Source organism: Brassica napus, chromosome A3 (genome assembly GCF_020379485.1).
Source record: "Brassica napus cultivar Da-Ae chromosome A3, Da-Ae, whole genome shotgun sequence".
NCBI lineage: Eukaryota > Viridiplantae > Streptophyta > Magnoliopsida > Brassicales > Brassicaceae > Brassica > Brassica napus.
In genome coordinates this window covers 2,873,819-2,900,174 of record NC_063436.1, presented here as the reverse complement: position 1 = coordinate 2,900,174, position 26,356 = coordinate 2,873,819, and the positions used below count along the sequence as shown (strand labels likewise).

Here is a 26,356-nt window from a genome sequence, read left to right as displayed (position 1 = left end):
GGACTAAATCTAAGTGATATTATTTGACAGAAAGATGCAAAAACAAGATATATTATTCATACAAAAATCCAAATCTTATATTCTACTGCAAGTTTATTATATTTTGGATTGTAATTGGGTTCCACCTTTTTTTGTTTGCCTCTGAGAAATAATTGGGTACCACTAAAAAGTTGTTTGAATATCTGAAATAGTCAAATAAAAATAAATATTTGTTAATAATTTTGAATTGGGCTGGGTTAGATAAGTTCTTGAAGCCTTTTTGCTATGGGCCGTAGTAGAGGCCTTTCTAGCCGGTCGTGCATGATGATTATTATATTCGAACTATTTATAAGCGATTTTCTAAGCGAGGGAGACGAGCTCGTCGTCGAATGGATCAAAGAAATTTCCAAAGCGATTCTCTTTGCCGCGGCATCGAATTGAGCCCTAGAATGGTTTCGTGATTCGTGGTCGTCTTCTCCGTTGGTGTTTGCTGATTTGATTCCGCGAATTTCAGTCTCGTTTCCCGTTCGATTCGGGTCTATTCATGTCGAAAGTGATGAAGTCAGGGAGTGCTGCGAAATTGATAGTGGAGGCGCTGCTTCAGCGGTTCCTCCCTCTCGCAAGGCAGCGAATCGATACTGCTCAGGCTCAGGTTCGTCGTCTCCTTTTGGAATCTGCGTTTTTACTGCTTTAAGGCGTTCATTTCTGCTTAATTGGGATGGTTGAAGCTTAGTATTTGAGTAGGGTTTAATGGAATTGGGTATAAAGAGAACTTGTGGTGGAGGAAATGCGTTTCGTAGATAGTCTAATGTACGTTTTCTTTGGTAGTGATATGCTTCTTGTGTGTGATGGTGTTTTTGCAGAATGGAAAGTATCTTCGTCCATCAGATCCTGCTTATGAGCAGGTGCTTGATTCATTGGCTATGATTGCGCGTCACACACCTGTTCCTCTTATTGAAGCTCTACTCAAGTGGAGGGAAAGGTGTGTAGCTTTGATTCCTTTTTTTTCTCTCACTCTTAACAATGAGATTGTACTCGACTCTTGTTCAAATAAAATACTTATCTCCCACATGCTATGAGTTTGTGCATCTTACATTTCTTAACTTGAGTCGTTGGTGCATTATATCATATATTTGTATTTCTCTTCATATAGGTGATTTATTGAGTAGATGAAAATCTATGATTGGGACACAGCTAATTCTCTGGACCATTATTAATATTTTTTTTTTCTGTGTGGCTTGTATCTGTCTTGCAGTGAATCACCCAAAGGTGCAAATGATGCATCGGCTTTCCAGAGAAAGGTATTTTCTTTTCGCTTTTCACAAAAAGTATATGCTCTGGATCCAACTGACCAGCCTGTTTTACTCTTACCTCTCTTTAAGAACACTAGTATTCATGGTTTTAACTAATAAGTTTTCGAATTCGGTTTTCATTTTTCTGATATATGGTTTTCACGGTCCTGGAATCAGCTGGCTGTTGAGTGCATCTTCTGCTCAGCTTGTATTCGCTTTGCGGAGTGCTGCCCGCAGGAAGGGCTCAACGGTTTGTTTGTTTCTCTATTCAGTTTTTTTCCAAGAAAATGTGTGTACTGCATTGCTAAAGGAAAAAATAATCATTTTGCGTGAATGGCAGAGGAGCTATGGTCTGGACTTGAGAATTTTGTTTTTGATTGGCTAATTAACGCCGACAGGTAGTGATTTCAGAATCTGAAGCTGTTGAATTTTATATGATTCGTTAATCAATATGCTTTTATCCTTTGGCGTGCCTTTTTCGAGATGACAAGAGCTAAATTTCTTAAGTTCTGCCTCTTGGTGCTCCTCTGTTTCAGGATTGTTAGCCAAGTAGAATACCCATCCCTGGTCGACTTGAGGGGTCTTCTTCTTGACTTGGTTGCTCAACTCTTGGGCGCACTATCCCGTATTAGGTATTTCATTTGTAATGTTTGTTGTTAACGATTCAATTTTAAGCCGCAACCTCAACGACTCTAATCCTTTTATTATTATGATTGTTTACTAACAGATTCAGCTCTGTCACTGAGCGGTTTTTCATGGAACTCAATACCCGCCGGATTGACACAAGTATTGCTAGAAGTGAAACTCTCAGCATCATTAATGGAATGCGATACTTAAAGCTTGGGGTATGTCTCTTATCTTTAAAAAGGCAGGCATCAGGACGCGAACGTGACATTACGTTTATTTCCAGGTTAAGAGTGAGGGTGGGCTAAATGCGTCTGCCTCCTTTGTAGCTAAAGCAAACCCTCTTAACCGCGCTCCACACAAACGTAAAAGTGAGCTTCATCATGCGCTTTGTAATATGCTTTCTAACATCCTGGCGCCACTTTCGGATGGTGGCAAAAGCCAGTGGCCTCCTTCAGTTGCAGAGCCTGCGCTGACACTCTGGTATGAGGCTGTTGGACGCATTAGAGTGCAGCTAATCCATTGGATGGAGAAACAGAGCAAACATCTTGGTGTACGTCATTCTGATGTAATATTACTTAATCATGTTTTCCTTATGATTTCAGTCGTTAACATGGCTAATTGGGCAAATAGGTTTGCTTTCCGCTTGTGACTCTTCTTCTCTGTCTCGGAGACCCGCTTATATTTCATCATAATTTAAGTTCTCACATGGAGCAATTGTACAAGCTTCTCAGAGTAAGTTTTCCTGCACTCAGCTTTTAAATTAAGTAAAAATGGCCGAGAGCAATTGTCACGTCCGCAAATTATATTGCCTCTCTCTCTCTTCAAGTCTATTCTTGGTTGTATATATATCTTGGTTTCAGTCATTATAGTACCTACGACACATTGTGCAGGAGAAGAACCATCGTTACATGGCACTTGATTGTCTTCACCGGGTGTTGAGGTTTTATTTGAGTGTCTATGCTGCTACCCAGCCACCAAATCGTATATGGGATTACTTGGATAGTGTGACATCACAACTGCTAACAGTTCTTAGAAAAGGAATGCTCACTCAGGATGTCCAACAAGATAAACTCGTCGAGTTCTGTGTTACCATAGCTGAACATAACCTTGACTTCGCGATGAATCACATGTTACTAGAACTGTTAAAGCAAGATAGTCCAAGTGAAGCAAAGATTATTGGTCTTCGTGCATTGCTTGCCCTTGTTATGTCACCTTCAAGCCAGTATGTTGGTTTGGAAATATTCAAGGGTAACCTGTTAACCTGAATCAGGTCATTTGTTGGTCTGAATAAACTTGTCCTTGCATACACTTAAATTTTCTTAATGTTCTTTTAACAGGCCACGGAATTGACCATTACACACCAAAAGTGAAAGCAGCAATTGAGTCAATTTTGAGATCCTGCCACAGGACCTATAGTCAAGCTGTTCTAACATCATCGAGGACGACTATAGGTAAACTTGGTTTTACATTAAAAGCTTACTCTGATGTACATGATTTTACGGGGAGTTAAAAGATCACTAGATATGTGTATTCTATTGTAGTTGCTTTTTCTGATTTCTAGCTTGTATCCCCTGGCTAATACTTTCTCCGAAAACAATCTTGCTAACCTTCAAGACATGTGCAGATGCTGTGAATAAAGAAAAGTCTCAAGGATCTCTCTTCCGATCAGTTCTGGAATGCATACCTTATCTGATAGAGGAAGTTGGACGGAGTGATAAGATCACGGAAATAATACCTCAGCATGGTATAAGTTGCGATCCTATAGTGCGAGAGGAAGCAGTGCAAGTCCTGAACCGGATTGTTAGATATCTTCCTCATCGCCGTTTTGCAGTTATGAGAGGGATGGCAAACTTCATCTTAAAGCTTCCTGATGAGTTCCCACTTCTCATTCAAACGTCACTAGGACGCTTGTTGGAACTCATGCGTTTCTGGAGGGCTTGTTTAGTAGATGAAAAACAAGATACTGATGCTGAAGAGGAAAAACAAACAGCAAAGGGAAATGATATATTCAAAAAATCCTCTTTTCGTCAAGCAGCAGATGCAATTGAGTTTCGCGCAGCTGATATTGATGCTGTTGGCCTACTTTTTCTTAGTTCGGTCGACAGCCAGATTCGGCATGCTGCGCTAGAATTATTGCGATGTGTACGTGCACTGAGTAATGATATTCGAGATCTCATGATTTTAGAGCACCCAGACCATGTTATGAAATTTGAAGCTGAACCCATATACATGATTGATGTCTTAGAAGAACATGGGGTAAGTACCTTCTGTGTATATCTCACTCCTTAAGAGGCTTTAATTTTTAGCCTTTAGGCTGGTTATGGTTTTGATTTATCTGACTCTATGGTAAATTTGAGATTGAATCCTCTTTTTTCTTTCTTTATGCATATAACAGGATGATATTGTTCAAAGTTGCTACTGGGATTCTTCCCGTCCATTTGATTTGAGGCGAGATTCCGATGCTATTCCTTCCGATGTGACTCTTCAATCCATTATCTTTGAGAGTCCTGATAAATACAGATGGGGTCGGTGTCTCAGCGAGCTTGTTAAATATGCTGCTGAGCTCTGCCCACGCTCTGTTCAAGAAGCCAAGTAAGTATATTTTTTAGCTTTTATTATCTTTCGTATATTTTGCTCCTAGTATTTCCTAATTACATAATCCTTGGTGTGTTTTTTTGAGTCTTGTTTTGAAATTTGGTTACTTTCTTCTCTGACCGTTAACATTATCATAAACCATTCAAGACAGGCAAAAGTCTATAAGACTAGATAAGTAGGCTTTATGGATCAACACGCCCTTAAAAATAAACGGCCTAGTTTAACATGCAGATAAAATCTTACGGTGGTGTGGGAATTTTATGAGTTTTCTTCTCTGAAAGGACAACACTCATGACAATATTTATGCAAGCACTATTGTTTTTCGCAGAAAAAACAACTGTTTCTTTTAAAAAATTTGTTGCCATACCTATTTTCTTATTATTAACTAACATGAAGGAAATTATGGTCCCCTTCTCATCTCCAGGTCTGGAATTATGCACCGCCTTGCCTATATTACACCTGTTGAGTTGGGTGGAAAGGCTAGCCAGTCACAAGATACAGATACCAAACTGGATCAGTGGCTTCTGTATGCTATGTTTGTGTGTTCATGTCCACCTGATGGTAAAGATGCGGGTAGCATTGCATTAACCAGAGACATGTACCGCCTTATTTTCCCTTATCTTAGATTTGGGTCAGAGACCCACAACGTAAGTGTTTTTTGTTTTCGTCTCTGCGTTTTTTGTTTGAGTTGGTAGTTCTGTAACTTATCTAAACTTTCTTGTCTGGCTTTCTGTGGTTTTGGTTGAATCTTTTCTCCTAATAAATTTTTCAACAATCTTTACTTTATATTTCCGTTCATGTAGCATGCTGCAACTATGGCTCTCGGGCGCTCGCATCTGGACGCATGTGAAATCATGTTTAGCGAGCTAGCATCTTTCGTGGACGATTTTTCATTAGAGACAGAGACGAAGCCAAAGTGGAAGGTATGTACTTGAGTAAATTGTAGAAATCATATAATTGTTGTTTAGAACTATACCAAGATAGGGATTCTCTATGCAACTGCCTGGCTATACAGGTTTATGCTGCTGACAACCTTTGAGTTGATGGTATGGGTATTGAAAGTTTGTATTCTGGCTGAATGGATATTTTAATACTAGCTAAGCAAAACGACTTAGAAAACGTGAACAAGTATGGGCAATCTCGTGGATGAAAAATAATAGTAGTCTCTGTCATTATTTGTACCCTTATTGAACTTCATGTTGAACTTTAGGGAATATTATGTTAGTGTTTCCCTGGGTTTAGTTGGTTGTAGTAGTCCCTTCATCTTGAATTAGAGTTGAGGGAACGTAAGTATCCGCTATTGTATCGTCTCAGTAAGGGCTGCTACAGATGTAGAAATACTAACCAGATTTGGCAGAGTTTTCCCCTGAATATGAAATCAATGACCGTGTTTTTCTTCTTCACCATTTTCCTTATATTGATTTCCGGATGCATGCAAATTATTGGGACTTGACATTAAAAACGTGTTCTTGTGCTATGAATACAGATCCAGAAAGGAGGTCGAAGAGAGGACCTCCGCGTTCATGTTGCTAATATATATAGAACAGTGTCTGAGAATATCTGGCCTGGAATGCTCGCTCGTAAACCAGTTTTCCGCCTCCATTATATGCGGTTCATTGACGATTCGACTAGACACATATCATCGGTACCTCCTGAAAGCTTTCATGAGTCGCAGCCTCTGCGCTATGCACTTGCGTCTGTTTTAAGATACCTTGCCCCTGAATTTGTTGATTCAAAATCAGAGAAATTTGATGTTAAAACTAGGAAACGTCTTTTCGATTTGATCCTTTCTTGGTCTGAGGAGACAGGAAGTACGTGGGGGCAGGATGTTGTTAGTGATTACCGCCGTGAAGTTGAGCGCTATAAGACCTCGCAGCATAATCGGACAAAAGATTCGGCAGACAAGATTTCTTTTGACAAGGAACTGAATGAGCAAATAGAAGCCATCCAATGGGCTTCGTTGAACGCGATGGCTTCCCTTCTATATGGACCGTGTTTTGATGACAATGCAAGAAAAATGAGTGGCCGTGTGATATCTTGGATAAATAGTTTGTTCATCGAGCCTGCTCTCAAGGTCCCTTTTGGTTCCTCGCCTTCTGATCCGAGAACTCCATCTTACTCCAAATTCACAGGAGAAAGTGGGCAAAGTGGGCGAGGGACAACAGGCCGTGATAGGCATAGAGGTGGTCATCAACGTGTTGCGTTGGCAAAATTGGCTTTGAAGAATCTTCTACTAACAAACTTGGATCTCTTTCCTTCCTGCATTGATCAGGTAAAATTTCTCTCTAACTGAAAGCTGTGTTTATTAAAAAAATTGGTTGTAATTACCAGAGAAAATATCTGATATATCTTAACCAATGATGACAGCTTGACTATGCAATGATGGTTTCTGTTATCAGATAAATTTAGTTTTCCTACAGCACCTAACTTGTCTTGATAAGCTTTTTTCACTTCCATGCTTGCTCATTCCTGTTACTTCATCCTTAATTGGACTCTTTTAAAATATACGTGAACTAACACACCTGTGCTTTTCCCAGTGTTATTACTCTGATGCGGCTATAGCTGATGGGTACTTCAGTGTGTTGGCTGAGGTCTACATGCGAGAAGAAATTCCAAAATGCGAAATCCAGAGGCTCGTGAGTCTAATTCTGTACAAGGTAGTCGACCCATCTAGACAAATTCGTGATGATGCTCTTCAGATGCTGGAGACACTTTCTATGCGTGAGTGGGCTGAGGATGGTATAGAAGGTTCAGGAGGCTATAGAGCAGCGGTTGTAGGTAATCTTCCGGATTCTTATCAACAGTTTCAGTACAAGCTATCCTGCAAACTCGCGAAGGATCATCCTGAGTTAAGCCAGCTCCTTTGTGAAGAAATTATGCAGCGTCAGCTTGACGCTGTAGATATAATTGCTCAACATCAGGTCTTGACCTGTATGGCTCCGTGGATTGAGAACCTTAATTTCTGGAAACTCAAGGACACGGGTTGGAGTGAAAGATCACTAAAAAGTCTTTACTATGTCACAATGCGACATGGGGATCAGTTCCCTGATGAAATTGAAAAACTTTGGAGTACTATTGCTAGTAAGCCCAGAAATATTAGCCCTGTACTGGATTTTTTGATCACAAAGGGCATTGAGGACAGCGATTCAAATGCATCTGGAGAAGTAACTGGTGCATTTGCGACATATTTTTCAGTTGCTAAACGTGTAAGTTTGTACCTCGCACGGACATGTCCTCAGCGTACTATTGATCACCTAGTTTACCAATTATCACAGCGGATGCTCGAAGACAGTATTGAACCCATTGTTAATCGGGGTGATTCCAACGGAAATTTTGTGCTGGAGTTCTCTCAGGGGCCTGTTACAGCACCTCAAGTGGTTTCAGTTGCAGACACCCAGCCACACATGTCACGAATTCTTGTCCGAGGCTCGCTTGATAGTCCCCTTAAAAATACAAGTGGAAACCTAAGCTGGAGAACAGCAGGCGCGACTGGCCGAAGTGCTTCCGGACCCTTAAGTCTAATCCCTCCTGAGTTAAACATTGCTCCTGTAGCTACTGGTCGTTCTGGTCAGCTCCTGCCATCATTGGTGAATGCATCAGGACCATTAATGGGAGTTAGGAGTTCTACAGGAGCCTTGAGCAGCCGCCATGTCTCACGTGATAGTGGAGATTATCTCATTGATACACCAAATTCTGGGGAAGATGTGTCGCAATTCAGACATCAACAGCACTCACTCATTCCTGCGGATATAGCTCTGATTCTACTTGCAGAAATCGCATATGAGAATGATGAAGATTTTAGGGGACATCTGCCTTTGCTTTTCCATGTCACTTTCGTTTCGATGGATAGCTCTGAAGACATAGTGCTAGAGCATTGTCAACATTTGCTTGTGAATCTGTTGTACTCGCTTGCGGGTCGCCATTTGGAGCTATATGAGGTGGAAACCAGCGAAGGAGAAAACAAACAACAGGTCGTGAGTTTAATAAAGTACGTGCAGTCAAAACGTGGGAGCATGATGTGGGAGAATGAAGATCCAACGGTTGTGAGAACAGATCTTCCTAGTGCTGCTCTTTTGTCTGCACTTGTTCAGAGTATGGTCGATGCTATATTCTTCCAAGGAGATCTTCGAGAAACTTGGGGAACTGAAGCTCTGAAATGGGCTATGGAATGCACTTCAAGACATCTAGCCTGTCGGTCACACCAAGTATACCGTGCGCTAAGGCCAAGTGTGACAAGCGATGCCTGCGTCTCGCTTCTACGCTGTCTCCATCGATGTCTTAGCAATCCCATTCCTCCAGTTTTGGGTTTTATCATGGAGATTCTTCTGACGCTACAGGTCATGGTAGAGAACATGGAGCCAGAGAAAGTCATACTATACCCACAACTCTTCTGGGGCTGTGTCGCCATGATGCACACAGACTTTGTCCATGTCTACTGCCAGGTTCTTGAGCTCTTCTCCCGTATTATTGACCGTCTATCATTCCGTGACAAGACAACTGAGAACGTTCTCTTGTCGAGCATGCCCCGGGACGAATCAAACACTAATGATTTGGGGGAGTTCCAAAGGACAGAATCTAGAGTGTACGAGATGCCACCGTCAAGTGGAACTCTGCCAAAGTTCGAAGGTGTGCAACCTCTTGTCCTTAAAGGACTGATGTCTACTGTTAGCCACGACTTCTCCATTGAGGTCCTATCAAGGCTTACAGTGCCTTCATGCGACTCGATATTTGGCGACGCCGAGACAAGACTCCTTATGCATATCACAGGTCTACTTCCTTGGCTTTGCTTGCAGCTGAGCCAAGACCAAGTCATTGTTTCGGAGCAGCAGTACCAAAAGGCATGTTCCGTAGCATCTAGTTTTGCTATCTGGTGTCGGGCAAAATCACTCGATGAACTGGCTACGGTTTTTGTTGCATATGCTCGAGGCGAGATTAAACGAGTTGATAATCTCCTTTCATGCGTCTCTCCTCTGCTGTGCAACAAATGGTTCCCAAAACACTCAGCTTTAGCGTTCGGTCACTTGTTGAGAATGCTAAAGAAAGGACCAGTGGACTACCAACGAGTCATTCTTCTTATGCTAAAGGCATTGCTCCAACATACTCCCATGGATGCTTCCCAGAGTCCCCACATGTACACTATCGTCTCACAGCTAGTCGAAAGCACTCTGTGTTGGGAAGCACTGAGTGTTCTCGAAGCCCTTCTTCAGAGCTGTAGCCCAGTACAAGGCGGTAGCAGTGGATCCTACTCTGACGATTGGACTGATGAGAGAACGCTTGTACCTCAGACCTCATTCAAAGCCCGAAGCGGACCTCTCCAGTACACAGTGATGGCGGCAACAACAACGTCGCAAGCTTTTCCTCTCAGTGCAGCTGCAGCAGAATTAGAGATGCCTTCGAGAGATGTGGCTTTGCAGAACACAAGGCTGGTATTGGGTCGAGTTCTTGATAACTGCGCTCTAGGAAAAAGAGATTACAGAAGATTGGTTCCTTTTGTCACAACGCTCGCAAACATGTAACTTTTTTTTTTGCAGTGATATGCTAATAGGAAACATGTTAGTTTTTAGAGAAGGGATGATTATTGAAACAAATACTAATGGGAAAGTCTTTTATTAATGAAACAAAGGGATCCACCACTGTTGTGGACAATGAGAAAGTAATGGTGACAAGTACTCAAAAGCGAGTTGTAAAATCCGAAATTGAAAAGTAAATGATAATTTAGAGCTATAATAACCAAAACTGCGGTGGTTTGTTTGCTCAAGCTTTGCCATTGGCTGCTGCAGCAGCTGGTGGGTTAAGCTCATCCCAAGCTTCAATCCATGTGACCATGGCGTCTGCAAGCTTGTCAAAGTATGGATCTAAGGGGCTCAGCTTCTCCTTCACCATCTTTGAGAGCTCAATGTAGCATTGTTGAACAGTGGTTGCTTCCTTAGACAGCTTCACGTTCTGGAAGAAAGGAATGATGTCCTCCTGCCAGAAGATTCCCTTGTATTCCTTCTTCAGGTTCACAAACGGGTTGCTCGCTTTGCTGTGGTATATGTATGGCAAACCAGTCTTCACTCCCAAGCCCAAGTGGTCACAGATCACCTGTAGTAAAAAAGATTCATCCCAAAAAGTCACGAGTACAGAAGATGAGCTACATAAACATTACAAGGGAAAGGAGAAAGTGAGTACCTTGATGCACCAACCAGCCCACATATCGTCGTAGCGACCAATAGGCTGACCATCACCCATGAGACCAAAGTACATAGCTGGTCCAATCAAATCACGGTCGAAAGCCAAGTTCATACCACACATTGGGAAAAGTGTTCCCTTTGGGATGGTCATCACAGCATCCACATACCTGACTCATATACAAACATTTAGCAAAGCCTTGAACAGTTGAAAAAAAAAACACATAGAACTGGTTATAATAATAATGATCACCTAGTGTTCCTCTCCTTAGGCTTGACGAGTTGGGTCGGGGCATCATAATCAGGGATGTTGAGCCAGAGACCATGGGAAACAGCAGTGGAAACACCTTCACGTAGACTGAAAGGGTATCCACGGACAAAATCAGCTCCTTCACGGTAAGGATCATACAAGGTGTTGAAGAACAATGGAGTTGATGGACAGAGAAGATTCTTGATGTGTTGCTCAAGAGCGTTCACTGCTTTCCCTGATGGATCCTTAGCAACCTAATATACACAACAAAGCAAAATAACATGAGCTTATAAAAATCTACAAGTCAACAACACATCCCAGATCATGGCTAACTATAAACTGATGCAGCTTATATTTGATATATTTATCAAATATCTGAAATCCAATTTATAGTTATCTGTATTTAATTCATATTTATTTCTTGTGTATATAGCTTCTTAAGCTTATATTTTTACCGAACTAACGCAAATATCTGAAAATACACTGAACTTTAAATAACGAAATATATAATAAACAAAATGTTTGAATTTTTTTTAAATATGTTATAGGATAATAGCTTATGTAATTTGGATATTAGGTATTATCCAATCAGGGTTTGGATATTTAATTTTCTTCTAACTCAATACCCGCTTGGGTATCTTCATAAATTGGATCCGGTTCGGGCGAAACCGGTTCCGGTTTGGATAGGGATCTACGAATTAAATTTAAAAAAAAATCAAAATTAGAGAACTTACGAAGCAATCGTCATCAATGGTGAAGATATACTTCTTCTTAGACACCATGTACCCAAAGCACCGACAAGCCGAGTCCTTGAACGAAATGCACGAAGCTTTCGGACCGAGGATCCTGTTAATGTCGTTCCTGTTGTACAGCTCGTAGTCGTAACCTTCGGGAACATGAATCTTCTTCGTGGGATCTCCGTCCTGGACGATGATCAGATGGTACGGCTGAAGAAACGGTCTCCACATCTCGAGGAAGTCGAGGTTTCTGATGGTCGGGATCACGATGTCGAGCTCGTCTTTCAGCAACGGCGTCGGGTTCACCGGGATTCCCACGGTATTCGCCGGGTCAACCATGATTCAATGGGATTGGATCTGATCTCGTCGGTGGATTTTGATGTGTTTTAGTTTTTTTAAGTCTCTTGAGAGTTTGATTTATAATAGATCTGGCGCGTGTTTAATGGTGGGCATGTGATAGAATGATGACTCGACAGATCTAATTGGAGAGGTTGTGTTGTTAAAGTGCAACGAGTTCAATTATAAAGTGACATCTGTAAAGTGGGTGATAGATAGATTTTGAAACGAATTTGTGATGATATCAAATATTTGAAGGGTTAAGGCTGCTAGAAGTTAATTTTTGGTTGAAAAAGGTTAATAATCAGGTTTAAACGATTAATAAATAACATGTGTGGTTAATTCATTGTTTTGTTACATTGTTGGAGTGTTAAATCATGTTTTTAGTTTTTTTATTTAAAAAAAGTTGATTCAGTGTGTTTCAAAGAAAAAATAAACAAAGTTTTGATTCAGTAGTTTTGTATAGTTTGATTTAATTTAAACGTATTAATAAGTATCAAGATAAAGAATTATAATAATTATTTGGCAAATTTGGTAAGATCAAAAACTAAGATTTGTTTTTTTCTTCAGTGTGGTTTGGGTTCAATACCATAAAAACTTATCTTTCAAACGGTATAAATATTTATTATAATTAATAAAAAAGTTAAACTATATATTATTTTTTATTAAAAAGGGGTTAAATTTGGGTATATTAAAGACATAGGCTTACCGCCTAATCCTCGGGTGGAAGGTGTAGTCCACGGATAAATTTTTTCTCGGATATTCAAATAGACTAAAAAACAGTAATCTATTTTCGGATAGAATAACTAGAAAAATGTGATTTAGTTTATCATGACAAGTGGATCAAACCTGAAATGTGATGACATCCAAGCCAAATTAATTTGTATTTATGGTTTTGTTAATGTAATTCTTGTTTAGAATGACTATATACCGTCTGTGCTAATCAAATGATAGTGAAAATGAAAAAAAAATAATAACAGTAAACTGACAAGTTTATAAATGCTCTGTAACGTAACGAAGTAATGGTGCATGTGGAGAGATATGGACTATGGTAGTCTCTTAAATTTTTTTTTTTTTTTTTTTTTAGTGTCTTAAATTCTTCAACATGTAACATGTAATTAACTTACTTTTGAGTTAAAGTTCGTATATGCAAGTTAAATTGTCGTCAAAGAGTACATAATCAAGTTCTTTAATTTATTCACTAATAGATTCGAATCATTTGATAAAATTCCATGATATTTTCTGTTAGTAAAACAAATCCTCATTCATTTTAAACATATAGAATTAAACAAAATTGATAAAAGTTGAAGCGTAATCCTTACGCCGTCGGCATGGTGAAGTCGGCATGTCAGTCTTTAGTTTCAATCCGGGAGATGGATGCTTATTCAGATCCGTCGCCGCCGGTCCTAGTCTCCGGGAGGTAGGGGCTTCCGCAGCTCAGCCATCGCCGGCTCTGTTTCCGGGGGGTGAAGGCTTCCATAGTCTTGCGCCGCCGGCTTTAGGTTTCTTGTCGTAAGGTAGGGTTTGTTCCCGTTTGTTGGTCTGTTTGGTTTGTGTTCCTGGTTCTTGGCTCCTGTGGTTCGCGGCTTCACTTTTCTGGATTAGATCTCGATTTAATCGATTGAACTATCCGATCTTTAGACAAGCGTGAATGGAGTGAGATGATTTGCGGTGTCGCTCTTTTGGGGAGGGTGCCTGGGGACTCGGTACGAGTTCGTTGAGTTGGTTTCTATGGAGGCTCGGCGGTATTACGAGCTCCGGTGAATCGTCGGTTACAGTGTCGCCGTTTTCGAAGCGGCGTCGATCAAGTTGCGGTGGACAGGGTGAGATCGCGTTGATGCGAACACGTGTCCGACCCCTTTCGGTTTTGGGTCGCAAGCAGGCGGTTAGGTTCTAGCTGTTTGGGCCCTAGGCCTTTTGTTTTATTTTTTGCTTTTTCTGTGGGCTTTAAGCTGTGTATTTGGTGAAAATATTGGGCCTCGGCCTGTTGAATGTTAATTTAAATTGACGGAAAAAAAAAAAGAAGCGTAATCCTTACGTTGTGGTCGTGGACTCCTCGTTGATGCACGTCGTTTATGATTATTGCATAAATCATGTACCTATCATATAAACGAGAGTGCATTCACGTAGGTGATGCCGTGATGGTCCAATCACTGATGGAAACTTAATAGTTATTTTAGTCAAAAAAAATTATAGTTATTTCATCAATAATTAAGAGCTCCCTTGTTTAATTTCAAGTTAATATTTGCATTAATATTTTCCAATCTAGTCGGATTTGTTTTATAGGATGTAGAAAGAAAGAAAATCGCAATAAAAAGTAGGATATTTCAAAGAATATACTCACAGGGGAATATACGTTCGTGATATCTTAAATATCCCCGTATGTAAGATATTTTGTTTAATTAACTACGAGTCTATAACCATGCAATGTAGATAGGCTTTTTGTTGGCCCAAATAACCAAATTATTCAAAGAAGCAGAGCTATACTAAAGTATACGAGCCCTATATTAAAGTATACGAGCCATAGTAGCAAGTTGATTGTTTTTATTTCACTAAACAACTTTTGAAGATTACTATGCTCATTGATGAGTCAGAGCGATGTAGCACAAAAATGGTTATGGTAACAGTGTGCTTGAATATGATGATGATTGTATCAACGAGATTGAGGATAGTTGTTGGAAGACATTGATCCAAATGAGAAGGCAACTTCAAGCAAAAAGAGACTAAGTTCTTGGATGTTATGGCAACATATCTACTATATAAATGATTATGAAAGTTGGAAAACTGATGGCAAAATGGGATTTCAAAAACCACTGACAGTGCTTCTTAAACTCTCAGAAGCTAATAAAGAAGAAGACCATTATCTAGCGTTTCTTCTGCTGTAAGAATACACTCCAAATACGCAAAAGAATGATTACAATAACGGAACTCACACTTCAAATCTGAAAGAATGGTCGGAATGTATAAAAACGGAAAGCTCCCAATAACCAAAATTCGAATCATGTCTATTCGAGTTAGTCCAAGGAGAAAAAACCAACGAATAGTAGTAGTGAGGCCTTTTCTAATCTTCTATTGCACACAGACGCTCTGAAACAAAATCAAGCAAGAACGAATTAAGTTAGAGAAAGAGTAGTAAGCATTGCAAAATGACTCAAAATGATATATAGCTTACTTAGGTATTCGTAAGTCAATATCATCGAGGTTCCCCAAGCGGACATGCTGAAGAATCTTGGACCTAAACCCCTATAGAACCCTTTCCACCCATCTTGCGCTATCAGATCCTTCACCACTTTTTTAGCTGATGGTCTATTCTCTTGGTGTCCCATCACCTGAATATTATATTTATTCAGCTACAATTACTTCAACATAAAAATCACATCTTTTATCATGAATGGGAGTAGCTAATACCTGCAGCCGAGTTTTGATTGTATCCAATGGTGTCGTGATCGAGGACGCTGTTGCACCGGCGATAATACCTCCCAAAGCCTGGACGAGTACAATTTTTGACTGACTAGGAGCAGCAGTAGCCTTCGAGTCATTACCATAGCCTAAGAGTCTGCTCAACATTAGCAGATACTGGATCAGTGAAACAAGTAGCCTGAAACAAATGTTGTTGCATTCAACATCAATTTTTATCAACAAACTTTCATGATTGTCTATAACCTCCAGATAACACGCTGACTTGATCCATAGCTAGCCCACCAAGCAGCACTTGAAGGAGAATACGTCATAACAGACAGACCAAACCCCCTGTATAATCCCCTTACGCCATACGACTTGATGATCTTCGTGGCGACATCAATACCACCAGTGTACTTAGTATGACCTGAGTACCCCTGCACCATCAACTTTTGGCTAACCTGAACCAAACAGGAGACATTAGCTCAACATTCACAGCATGAGAACAAATTGTGATAAATTACTTACAACATCAATAGGGACAAACACGGCCTGCGAGAAAAGAGAAGCCGTCATCCCAGCAATCCCGTTAGCAATAGCAGCTTGCGTAGGCTCGCTCAGCTCCAGAGGCGCAACCAACTTAAAAGCAGAGATCTTTGTTGTCTCCAATGCAGTTAAGAATATGATCCTCGCAGGCACAGCGCCTGTGATCACAGTGCCGAAGCCTCGGTAGAGACCAGGAACGCCGTCGTTTTTGAGTATGCCTTTAATCACAGAGAAGGCGCTTTTCTCAGCGATGTCTTTGGAAGCGACTTGGAGGCGTGTTTTGACGACGGAGACAGGGTAGAGAGCTACTGTGACGCCAGTGAAGAGTCCAGCTCCATTAACGTAAAACCTCCTTTTGTCTAGCCTGCATATTCAAAAAAAAAAAAAAAAAATCAAATTATAGCTTATAAATAAATAATCAAAGGCATCTCTATGATCCTATCACCAACATTACAATCAGGGTAACGGATGAGAATCTGAAAATCGAGCAAGGAGCTATCTGGAATCTTTGATTACCTCCACCAAATCAAAGTGGCGATTACTCACGAATCAACTAAAGAGCCAATCACGAAGATCTGGATCGAAGCAATTACAACAAATCGGAACTAACACAAAAATCAAATCGAGGAAAAGAGGAGACGTACTTGTCCCAGTTAATCTCCGTCTGACCAAACGATGCGACGCGAGAGCTCGGCGGCGTGTTCATGGCTCTCGGATGCGGCGGCGAGACTGGGCTGGAGGCGGAATTTAACTGATCTTCCCTACGAATCAGGAAGAAGACGGCGAAATGGAATTTCTAATTGGAGACTACTTTGGGAGGCAAATTCAACAAAACCTTTGGGAGAATTTTTAAAACGCACCCAACTTCTGCGTTTTGGTCAACTTGCTCCCATTTTTTTTTAATCTCAGTATATGTTAATAAGGAATTGTATTGTAAAATAAATATGTTAGTTCAATTCAGTCGTTTTTCGTTGCTGTATTTTAGCATCAATGCCATTCACATGGATATATAAAACGTTGATATTATTATTAACTGGTGTTAAAGAATTTTAACTTTAAAAATAAATAGACCAAGTCTGCTGTAAATAAAATATTTTCAATCAATGGAATAATATATGTAGATGTTATTATCTTAAAATAGCCTTTCATTCCATTGAAAATTTATAGATTAAGCAAATGTTAGACTAACGACTTAAAAAAATATAGACCATATGGAGAAAATATCTTTACAGAAAAAGTGTCTCCGCAAGCAAAACGCCGTTCTTGACCTTTTGCCTTTTCGGACCAACAAAAAAACATAAACAAAGCAGGGCCTATATTGGGCTTATCTTGGCCCAATTAAAAACGTTATTTGATTATTATAGCCTTTCGTTCTTAAAAACGTTATTTGACTATGATAGCCTTTCGTTCTTAGTCAACGTTTTTCACTTTCACATTTGAGTAATAAACAAAAGCAAAAACAGCTTTGAATCTCGATCAACAACAGTACACAACCATTACACATCTCTAATCACATTCTCTTACAAAAAAAAAAACATTTTCTGGTTCTGTTTCTTAAACCAACAAGGATCAGATCAAATCACCAGATGGAGATCAACACAAGAACAAGAATCGTGAGTGATAGCGTCCAGAGAGAAGCCAAGCTTCCTCGTGCAGAGTTTGGTAGAAAAGGGTACGAATCTGGTGGAGGCAACATACATTCATCCCCATTAAAGTAAACTTTCCTCGGAAAAGCCCAACCTTGCTTGAAAGTGAAAGTCTTTTGATCTTTCTGTAGCAAAACCTCTGATTGAACATTCCCTGAAGGTCCAGCTTCCATCAAAAGATCATTATAAAACTTCGTTCCAAAGAACATTCCAGTATCATCTGCATAACAGATACAACAAAGTCTCAGTCTTTCAAAATATTTAACTTCAAAGGTTGAATCTTTGTAGTGAGAGATAGGTTTACTTATGGATCCATAAGGAGCAACTGATTTGTAATCAAAGCTGAAAACTTGAGTCACGTTGTTGAGATTCGGGTGCTGAACTGCTAGAGTCCATAGCGTATGGTTCATCCGGTAGTTAAAGTTTGTTATAGCTATCTTCACGCGCCAATAGTCTTTGTAGTTAGTTTTAACGTGCCAGTGAACTCTAATCGGGCACATGTGGTGTGTGCATTGTAGCAGTGGTGCGTTGTCTTTTCTCGGTGTGTTGAGTCCTTTCTTGGTTAGAATCTTAGAATCAGCCCTGCAATTGTAAAATTAATTAATAAAGTTTTATGACATGGATTTTAGTTGATTTGTGGTTTCTGTTTGCTTACTTGACGCAGCTCCTTTTGTTCTCGCAGCCACAAGCACAAGAAGGGCAAGGAGTTATGGTGTCGTTGTAGAAAGATGAGAAGGAGACGCAACAACTTGGATGCTTTCTCGCTAGAAACTGTGAGTATGTGCATGTGACATTCCATGTCACTGTAGAAGCATAAACAATGTTTAATAAATCTATAGGTGGTAACTGAGAATTAGCCACTAAACGGATTATAGAATTATTGATTTATTATATATTTTACATTTATATAAGATAATTTAGTTTCTGACTTTAATTATAAAAATATTTTGATAAATTATCAAAATTAGATTACAAAACAAAATAAATTAAAATAATTTGTGGATTTGTACTAATGTTATTACTTAATTTAATAGATCTAAGACTAATTTAGATTATTTTAAAACAATTTAAACTGATTTGAAAAGGTTTCAACCAATTTAAATAGTATAAATTAAATTTAAATAAAATAATTTTAGATAAGGTCGATTTGCTGCTTAGACGCTGTTTAGACCGTTTTTTAGAACCATGAGCATGAAATGATGTTTAGAGATCAATGATATGCTTAAGCGTAAGATTTACTCTTCTAAGTTAACTTACTCAAAGCTTGTGTTTTCCTCCTTTTATCAGTAGTGAGAAAAACAGTAGACGGCACTATTTTGGCAGGACCGCAAGTGTAACCAGGTCCAGGACCAAGCAACGTGAAGTTCTTAGGAAGCTTGACAGTCTTGTTTGTGGTTCCAGCCAAGCCAACGCTAACCTGAAACTGTGACACAGCGGATGAAGGATCTTGACCCCAAGCCCCAACTACACCGCCTTTGCAGCAGTTTGAAATCTGCTGATTGTAAGGGACACCAGGTAAGAGATCAACGACGGTCGGTGTTTTCTTACAGCAGTGAGGTACGTTGCCCTTGAACTTGGAACAGTCTCCTTGTTCCGTTGCTTGAGCACCAACCATTGACCATATCACTTCTTTCTTGGCCCATGCCCAGCCTAGTGTCCAACCTGGTGATTGTATGTGCCGGTAGATTTGGAAGTTGTTCATAGTTACCGTAGCCTGCAAGTAGATATAATGAGATAGTGAGAGTTTGTGTGGGGTTCAAACACACAGGCATAAGTTGGGGAAGAGGATTCTTACCACATAACCATCTGCTGTCCAGGACATAATGTCCCATTTGATTGTTATGTTCCCATTAGGATCCAATGGGTCATAAGCAGCTGCAGAGAAAAAAAAAACAGAATTAGAAAAAGAAGTTGTGGTTTTACAGATAGCTGGTGGAATTGAGTATTTAAAACTCACATGCGTTGAAGATGATCATGAAGAAGAAGCAGAAGCAGAAGAGGAGCCTCATCTTTCTGTAAATTTCTGAAAGATTGGAAGGAAGTTGATTGCAGATATGGTTCTTTAACGTCAGTTTCTTCTTCTACGGGATTTAAACAGAAGCTTTTTCAAAGATTATTTTCTACCTACTTGTTGTTGCTGCATTCTCTAAATTTATTCTTTCTTTGTTTCCCTTAACTTAAAGCAATGTTTATGGTGATTGATAGTAAAACAGCAACAGAAAAATGACGTGCTCTTGTCCGAACACAACATCTCAACTGTCTTTTTTTAGTTTTAAGAAACGGAAACCCTAATGGTCCAAAGATTAGAAGTGAGAAGGTTACTTGGGGTTGAAGACAGAAAAAGAAAATGAGGTCTAGCCATAAGTCAACTTCTGACACAAACATATCTCCCAACAAACCTTGCTACCTTCCTAAGCAATCATTTCCTCTTTTAAAACGTTGTCTAAAAATGTTATTAATTATATCACAACTTCTGCAATGCTTTTTCACGTCCTTAAATCAGATCATATATCTTTGCATCTGCTTCACAGAGCCTACGTGTGGAGAAGGTTGGTCTCGACATTAGTCAATATGGATTTTGTTTCCGGGCGGGTAGGTAGTTTCTTATGTGTTTTGTTTATCGACGATTTTCTTCATATCAATTGAATAAATCAAAAATTCTTTCAGTAACTATTTGCAGCCTGATTTTAATATTACTAGATTCTTAGATTTTATATATGCAGCACTAGAGCGTTATATTGCAACATGCCACACTCAAAAGAAGTTACCGAAGCACACCGTCTTCTCTTAAGATATATACCTTCTACAGAGGTTAAAAGCTAATTAGTACTAAGACCTATGGATTTGGTGAAGCTGCTTCAAGCCATTTCCTCTTCCACCTACGCCATGCACCTGAAAATCAAACAAAAAGTCAAGATTTGCACCTACACGGTCCTAGTCAGAGCTCTCATATATTGTGAACTATAAACTACCTTATGATGTTGACTCAAGTTCAACTTGCTAAGACTTCCAATAATGAAAATCTCACTTCAAGAAAAAGAAAGAAGAATAACAACTTGAGGGAAACACTCAAGACCATTAGATTCATAACACTTACCTTTTATAAAGTTTTGGGCTTTGAAGTTCCCCAGCTTTGCTCATAACTTCAGCTTGAATCCCTTGGACAGAAAACCATCGCCCCTGAGACTGAAACATAATATGTTTAAGCAGGTTGATTGATACTTTTTACCATATGCAAGCCTCAAAATCTCAAAGAATGAAGATACCCAAGACTCAGATTCGCATAACTGTCTTGTACATATCAAAAAATATAACCAGGGAATCAAAACGAGTAAGAAAGCACATTATAAAGATGAGCATACCCACCTTTTGTTACCCATCTTTTTCTCTTGAGCTCTGCGAGGATCACCTTTACATCCCAAAACAAGGCTACTCACAACAATTTCCACGTTACATGGAAGACCCTCACAGCCCTTTATTTCAAGCGTCTCAAAACTCTTACTCTCCAAATCAAACCAAAAGAGCTTCCCATTGTTTATCTCCAGCAAAATCTTCCTCCTGTCCTTAGAGTAGATCATAGGTCTCACAAATTCAAACGAAACCACAATCTCAGGTTTCGGCACCGAAATGAACTTAGACCATTTTCTTTGATATTTCCTCAAAATCCAAACATCCACATGGGTAAACTCGCTGTAACACATCAAGCAAAGGCAGCCATCTAACACACCTATGCCCATATCATATTCATGGAGAAGCTCCAGTGGGTACCTGAGGATTCCAAGATCGTCAGAGGCGAGATCAAATCTGATCACGGTGTTCCAGGCTATATATCCTCGACTTCGAGGTAGAATCCAGTGAAGCCTGTTGCTAGCAAGAACACCATTTCCGCGGCGGTAAAGCAAACGGTAATATAATTTTGTAAAAAGAATCTGAACGTCAAAGAGAAGATGGATTCTCTTCCATTTATTACTTTTCAAGCTGAAAACTTTGACTTCGAAAGCGCGACAGCTTTCCTTGACTCCATGGCCTTTATGCGTAGACTGAACCATCCGCACAACTTTGTAATCATCGCTCACGGAATCGTAACCTAATCCGTAAAACACATTCTCGCGAGCGATGAACCGTTCCGAGAAATCGATAGGCTCAATCGGTAAGCGGTGGATTTTGCGAGTCGACGGATTGAAAATCGCTAAATCAACCGGAGAGTTTGTTAAACCGATCACGCCGTTAACCGAACCGAAAACCTCCGTGAAACCACCGGCTTGCAGAGGATGATCGACGTCTGAGATTTTATCCGGTGCGTCGAGGTACACCGTACGTAGAAGGCGAGGCGATCGCAGTATGATCATGAGGTGCTCTTCGGTTTCGAGAACGCGTTTGAGATGCGAGGCGATGAAGTCGGGACTGTCGATAAGAGAGAAGCAAGGCTTCGAGAGGAGGCGGCATCGGACCAGTGTAGTAGCAGGCAGACGAAGGAATACATCGTTGACGATATCCATTGGCATATTCGCCATTGTTTTCTCTAGGAAGCTACGCTCTGAGTCACTGTGAAGGGTTTTACTACAACTAGAAATTTGATCCACGCTACGCGTGGGTTTATTTTCATTAAATTTTAAGAATAATTATAGTAAAACTATATTTATTAAATATTTTGTTTTATATTACAAATTATATAATCTAATAAATATATAATCAGAAAGAGTTTAGATTTTTTTAAAGTACAACTATTAGTATATGAACCAGCTAATTTATAGAATCATTTTTTTCTAAAGTATACATGTATCTATAGTAAAATTCGAATAAAACACTAATATTTACAGAATTTAACTCTCTATTTTTAAATATGATATTTAACTTTACATATTCTTTAATCTATTTATTGAGTAACATAATCCAACATAAACCTAATCCCACTCCTTAGATATTAAATCTTTAACGATGATCACTAAGGCATAAATCTAAATATTATATTATTTTTAATTGAATGTATTTTTAAAAATTATATCCAACTTAATGTATTTAAAGAAATTTCTCTTTATTCTCCCATTCTCTTATTAGACAGAACATAAATATTTTTTTGACCAAATTGAAAATGTGAACATTGTAGTTGTTGATTGAAATTGGTTCGATAAATTTCTTATAACTTTAAAAATATTTTTTCCTTTTTAAATTGTGCGCTCAGTTAAGTGAAATTGGAAATAATATATTTTCATCTTGGTAATAGTACATATTAATATCAATTCTTTTGTGAATCTTATAGTAAATTTTGCAATTTTTCCGAGAATCAGTGAAAAATATTTTCATTCAAGATAGTAATTAAACATTTAAAATTAATAATTTTATTAATTATTTGTCCTTGTTTAGAAAATACACTCCAGATATTTTTAATTCGAAAACTACATCATGGTACAACTTTTTGGGAACCTATTTTAAAATATTAATTAACTGAAATAAGTTTCTATTCCTAAACAATAATTTATACATCTAATATTTCTTAAAGTAAATTTATTTTCTGTGTAGTACTGAAAACAAATGTTTTATATTCATGCTATTTAGAGTCCACGATTATGTTAAATAACTTAGTAAACAATATTATTGATATGATGTTTGTGAACTTTTTTGGTATTACATAATATAAAGTACTAAAAATAGATGGAAAATAATAACTATTCAAAAAATTGATATGGAGTCTTGGTAGTACAAAAGATTATGTGTATATATATATAGGTTAACTGAACTTAACCCGTCTTTAATAGAATGCATCCATGATTCTGTCTCTCTTCTCATTGTCTTATGTTCTTGTTTGTGTCTCTCTTCTCATGTCATATGTTGTTACATCTCTGAAGTAGCAACGTGAAAGCAGTTGTTGCATAATCCTTGACTACACAGATACATTGATTACATCGTTAGCCACACTCTCTGACTCGGAACATGACTTATACTGAAACATGATTTATTGTAATTTGATGCAGCTTTCTACATTTTAGAATATGTTTTCGTTTTTGAAAACAATTAAACACCAAACACTTTTACAAGGTTTCCTCAAAGAATTGAAAACCATACAGTACAACATAGACACCATGCACACTATACATTACATTCCAAAAAAAAGAACAAAATTAAAGCCATAACAATTTAGCATGTATATATCTCTCTCAACTAATCTACATGATTCTTCTCCCAATACAAAGCAGCGGCAATGGCAGAAGCACTTGAAAGCTCCTATTAAAGAAACAGATAACAGCTAATTGATCTATTTGAATAATTCAAAACAAACTCTGTATACAGATCCTTCAATGCAATCACCATCGTCCTTATCAAGGTCTTGTTAACCTTCCCTCGAACAAAAAAAATCACCAAAAAGACTTCAAAACATCACCAACATAAACTTCTTGAAGATCCAATATTTATTTTGTGACCTAGAGAGTAGAAGGAAACATAGTCACTCCACCAATAATAATTAGTCCAGTAATGTAAGCATTAGACCCTGGAATGTCATCTTGCATCTCTCAAGCACCATACTGGTAACCGGATTTTTGGCTTCAGCAATCACTTGTCGAGTCATTTTGATCCGCTCTATGATACCAGAAAGGATGGGTATGACGGTATGACCCACTCAAAATCCTTAAGACCTAGATCTCTGCTCGAGTAACCCCTCCATGTTGTTGCTATCGCTATTACTGCCCCCAACACTCTCATTCCAAATATGCAAATGTCTCAGGGACAAACAAATAAAAAAAGGATCATCTTAATATCAAAAACAGTGATGAGAGACATCATTAAGACCCGAAGAAAACAACCCAAACATGTATGTTTTTCATTTGTAAGTGAGCACAAGCTAAACTCCCTATAATACTATAAGTCCGGACACTGAAAAACATACTGAAATTGACTATAAGATGTAGGAACATGTCATTCTTACAGTGCTTTAAATTGCTCAATTGCCAAGTTGATGTGTTTCCCTCTATGCTACAATCGTAATATGTGTCTTGTTAAAGTTCTCCATTTTGTGTTGAAGCAGCCTCAGCTTACTTTAATAAACTCCATGACATCTAAGAAAAGCCGTATCTATGAAAGTGAGCACAGAAAAGTAGCGTCAATTAGTCATCAGATTCAGAGTTTTGTGTTACCTTAAAGAGTTCAAGTAGAAAGTTGCCTTGTGATTCAAAAAGACAGTGATGACGGAACCAGTTTGGCCTGACACAGACCGAGGACAACATCATGGAAGAACCACCAAGCCCGGAATTATTAATACCACGATAGAACCAAGGTCCCAAATCGTGATACCTCTCGAGTTTGGCGAGAACACCATTCCTGCAAGAGTGTAAACCTCGAACAGAGGAACGAACTGAAGATAGTACCAAAACAGACTCTCTTGCCCTTAACCACCAAACCCACTTTCCCACCGCTTTCACAGATCTGATAAGAAGTTGTGAACTTGGGATTAAATAAAAAAAGGATGTTTCTTCTTTCTTTAGAGATCCAAGAATAAGAACGAATAACCACCGTCCGTTTCGATTCTCTCCATGTAAGCTTCGCGCCAAGTATATCCCATGTTGTCTTAATCTTAACCAGAGAAAGCGGACGTTTCCGCCATGCCTCTTGATCCTTATATGTAATACGACAGTTCACGTCCAACGATTCAGAAATCTCTGCAAATATTTTGTCTTTAGTATGAACTATGAAGAATTGCGCTTGATATGCCTGCACTATGAAAGAAGAGAGGTCTAATCCTAATTTGATCTCCTCATGTTTCCTTCCTTTGAGAGACTCTGTTTCATGAGAGGTCTACTCTGCGCTTGAGATGTCTACGCTTGTTAAGTACCACCTTGCCTTCTCATTCCTTACATGTATAATATTGTAAAATCAGGGTACTCGTCATTGGTCCATGCTTTTACGATTTTGCAGAACCTCAAAACCTTATGTCTAAGAAGATCAGTACCCGGGCGATGGTGTCCATGGAAGGTTTCCCCAGCAGATCAGTCATAAGATCCATCTGGTGAACCACATTCTTTCCAGGGAAAGTGGATTTCTCACTAATACTCCGGAAAAGATGCAGCCTATACTCCATATATCAATGGCGGGTGTATACTACAAATCCAAATCCACCAAAATTAGTTGGCAGTAATACAAAAATTGAAAGAAAGGCTTTATAGAGAAGCAACTTGGAACGGAAACATCCACAAAGTAGTGGAGCTGTATACTATCTAATAGCAACATAGTTCAGTAAATTTAATAGAGAATAAGGTTTGAGAATATACAAACTTACTTGAGGAGAAGAGAAAGACTCTTAGAGAGACATCTTGTTCACCATACCGTTCAAAAGATTTATGTGGGGCTATCACTAATGAAACCCCTTCCTAATCCAAAATCACAAATCTTGATTTTACAGTTTTCATTTGCCAGTTTGTTCTTTGGCTTCAGATCTCTGTGATAGACATTAGCTGCAAGTGCAACAACTGAGGTACATAAATTATTAAACAGACTAAAATCTCTAGAAATCTCGATGGGACTAAAATTCAAAAGGTCAAAACTAAGTGAGATATTAGGAAACGGCAAGAAGCCAATATACTACATCAGTGGGCTAAGTAGCTGAGTAAAAGTTAAGGTTTAAAAGACAATCTGCCATACGCTATAATCTGTGGAAGTCAGTGATCTCTAGACATATATTATATACACATAAAGAGATTGAATGATGAAAAAGGTAAAGTCAGAGACCAAAAGAAAATGAAATACCAATGTGGATGTACTTGAGTACCGTGATAATTGATATATGAAG

At 38.9% G+C, this 26,356-nt stretch overlaps 5 protein-coding genes and 2 long non-coding RNA genes across 9 annotated transcripts; 2 read left to right on the top strand and 5 right to left on the bottom strand.

The window, feature by feature from the left end:
- The first annotated feature begins 346 nt into the window (after window positions 1-346).
- On the top strand, window positions 347-10,146 carry LOC106441450. The gene is made up of 17 exons (XM_048770506.1): window positions 347-631; window positions 843-961; window positions 1,235-1,280; window positions 1,449-1,521; window positions 1,612-1,669; window positions 1,808-1,903; window positions 1,999-2,116; window positions 2,182-2,448; window positions 2,529-2,630; window positions 2,789-3,146; window positions 3,236-3,349; window positions 3,523-4,154; window positions 4,294-4,490; window positions 4,918-5,140; window positions 5,297-5,416; window positions 5,980-6,765; window positions 7,031-10,146. Exons 1-17 carry the CDS (start codon window positions 524-526, stop codon window positions 10,007-10,009), a joined length of 6,396 nt encoding a protein of 2,131 aa, XP_048626463.1. The 5' UTR covers window positions 347-523; the 3' UTR covers window positions 10,010-10,146.
- Window positions 10,085-12,103, bottom strand: LOC106432078 (UDP-arabinopyranose mutase 2-like). The gene is made up of 4 exons (XM_013872923.2): window positions 11,648-12,103; window positions 10,917-11,167; window positions 10,665-10,833; window positions 10,085-10,577 (listed from the first exon to the last, which is right to left on the bottom strand). The coding sequence occupies exons 1-4, from the start codon at window positions 11,987-11,989 to the stop codon at window positions 10,248-10,250; spliced, it is 1,092 nt and encodes a 363-aa protein (XP_013728377.2). The 5' UTR covers window positions 11,990-12,103; the 3' UTR covers window positions 10,085-10,247.
- Window positions 12,104-14,724: 2,621 nt separating this feature from the next.
- LOC106432070 (solute carrier family 25 member 44-like) lies at window positions 14,725-16,828 on the bottom strand. Its single transcript, XM_013872916.3, has 6 exons — window positions 16,576-16,828; window positions 15,914-16,295; window positions 15,650-15,846; window positions 15,395-15,542; window positions 15,159-15,315; window positions 14,725-15,073 (listed from the first exon to the last, which is right to left on the bottom strand). Exons 1-6 carry the CDS (start codon window positions 16,635-16,637, stop codon window positions 15,048-15,050), a joined length of 972 nt encoding a protein of 323 aa, XP_013728370.2. The 5' UTR covers window positions 16,638-16,828; the 3' UTR covers window positions 14,725-15,047.
- A 513-nt stretch (window positions 16,829-17,341) lies between these two features.
- LOC106432032 (COBRA-like protein 4) lies at window positions 17,342-19,844 on the bottom strand. Its single transcript, XM_013872878.3, has 6 exons — window positions 19,535-19,844; window positions 19,373-19,452; window positions 18,835-19,291; window positions 18,233-18,380; window positions 17,882-18,159; window positions 17,342-17,797 (listed from the first exon to the last, which is right to left on the bottom strand). Exons 1-6 carry the CDS (start codon window positions 19,584-19,586, stop codon window positions 17,511-17,513), a joined length of 1,302 nt encoding a protein of 433 aa, XP_013728332.2. The 5' UTR covers window positions 19,587-19,844; the 3' UTR covers window positions 17,342-17,510.
- A 14-nt stretch (window positions 19,845-19,858) lies between these two features.
- Window positions 19,859-21,147, top strand: LOC125594204. Its single transcript, XR_007329782.1, has 2 exons — window positions 19,859-20,169; window positions 20,286-21,147. It is a non-coding gene; the product is annotated as an uncharacterized LOC125594204 (long non-coding RNA).
- On the bottom strand, window positions 20,220-22,137 carry LOC125594169 (F-box protein At4g22390-like). Of its 3 annotated transcripts, XR_007329757.1 has the most exons (4): window positions 20,944-22,137; window positions 20,675-20,763; window positions 20,550-20,604; window positions 20,220-20,469 (listed from the first exon to the last, which is right to left on the bottom strand). XR_007329757.1 is itself a non-coding variant. In XM_048770479.1 (3 exons), the coding sequence occupies exons 1-2, from the start codon at window positions 22,089-22,091 to the stop codon at window positions 20,715-20,717; spliced, it is 1,197 nt and encodes a 398-aa protein (XP_048626436.1). In that variant the 5' UTR covers window positions 22,092-22,137; the 3' UTR covers window positions 20,294-20,469; window positions 20,675-20,714. The 3 variants fall into 3 exon arrangements, 1 of the variants encoding a protein (XP_048626436.1); XR_007329756.1 differs by having other exon boundaries at window positions 20,550-20,763; XM_048770479.1 differs by lacking the exon at window positions 20,550-20,604 and having other exon boundaries at window positions 20,294-20,469.
- Window positions 22,138-24,311: 2,174 nt separating this feature from the next.
- Window positions 24,312-26,356, bottom strand: LOC125594207. The gene is made up of 2 exons (XR_007329783.1): window positions 24,708-26,356; window positions 24,312-24,629 (listed from the first exon to the last, which is right to left on the bottom strand). It is a non-coding gene; the product is annotated as an uncharacterized LOC125594207 (long non-coding RNA).

Coding starts and splice junctions, on each gene's coding strand:
- LOC106441450 (XM_048770506.1), top strand. CDS start 524: ATGTCGAAAGTGATGAAGTCAGGGAGTGCTGCGAAATTGATAGTGGAG. Junction 1,670..1,807: donor TGGCTAATTAACGCCGACAG/GTAGTGATTTCA, acceptor CCTCTGTTTCAG/GATTGTTAGCCAAGTAGAAT. Junction 5,417..5,979: donor AGACGAAGCCAAAGTGGAAG/GTATGTACTTGA, acceptor CTATGAATACAG/ATCCAGAAAGGAGGTCGAAG.
- LOC106432078 (XM_013872923.2), bottom strand. CDS start 11,989: ATGGTTGACCCGGCGAATACCGTGGGAATCCCGGTGAACCCGACGCCG. Junction 10,834..10,916: donor CCTAAGGAGAGGAACACTAG/GTGATCATTATT, acceptor TATATGAGTCAG/GTATGTGGATGCTGTGATGA. Junction 10,578..10,664: donor GGGCTGGTTGGTGCATCAAG/GTACTCACTTTC, acceptor TTTTTACTACAG/GTGATCTGTGACCACTTGGG.
- LOC106432070 (XM_013872916.3), bottom strand. CDS start 16,637: ATGAACACGCCGCCGAGCTCTCGCGTCGCATCGTTTGGTCAGACGGAG. Junction 15,847..15,913: donor TGTTTGTCCCTATTGATGTT/GTAAGTAATTTA, acceptor TGTTTGGTTCAG/GTTAGCCAAAAGTTGATGGT. Junction 15,316..15,394: donor CAATCAAAACTCGGCTGCAG/GTATTAGCTACT, acceptor TATAATATTCAG/GTGATGGGACACCAAGAGAA.
- LOC106432032 (XM_013872878.3), bottom strand. CDS start 19,586: ATGAGGCTCCTCTTCTGCTTCTGCTTCTTCTTCATGATCATCTTCAAC. Junction 19,292..19,372: donor GGACAGCAGATGGTTATGTG/GTAAGAATCCTC, acceptor ATCTACTTGCAG/GCTACGGTAACTATGAACAA. Junction 17,798..17,881: donor TGCTCCTTATGGATCCATAA/GTAAACCTATCT, acceptor TCTGTTATGCAG/ATGATACTGGAATGTTCTTT.
- LOC125594169 (XM_048770479.1), bottom strand. CDS start 22,091: ATGGCGAATATGCCAATGGATATCGTCAACGATGTATTCCTTCGTCTG. Junction 20,764..20,943: donor AAAAAGATGGGTAACAAAAG/GTGGGTATGCTC, acceptor ATTATGTTTCAG/TCTCAGGGGCGATGGTTTTC.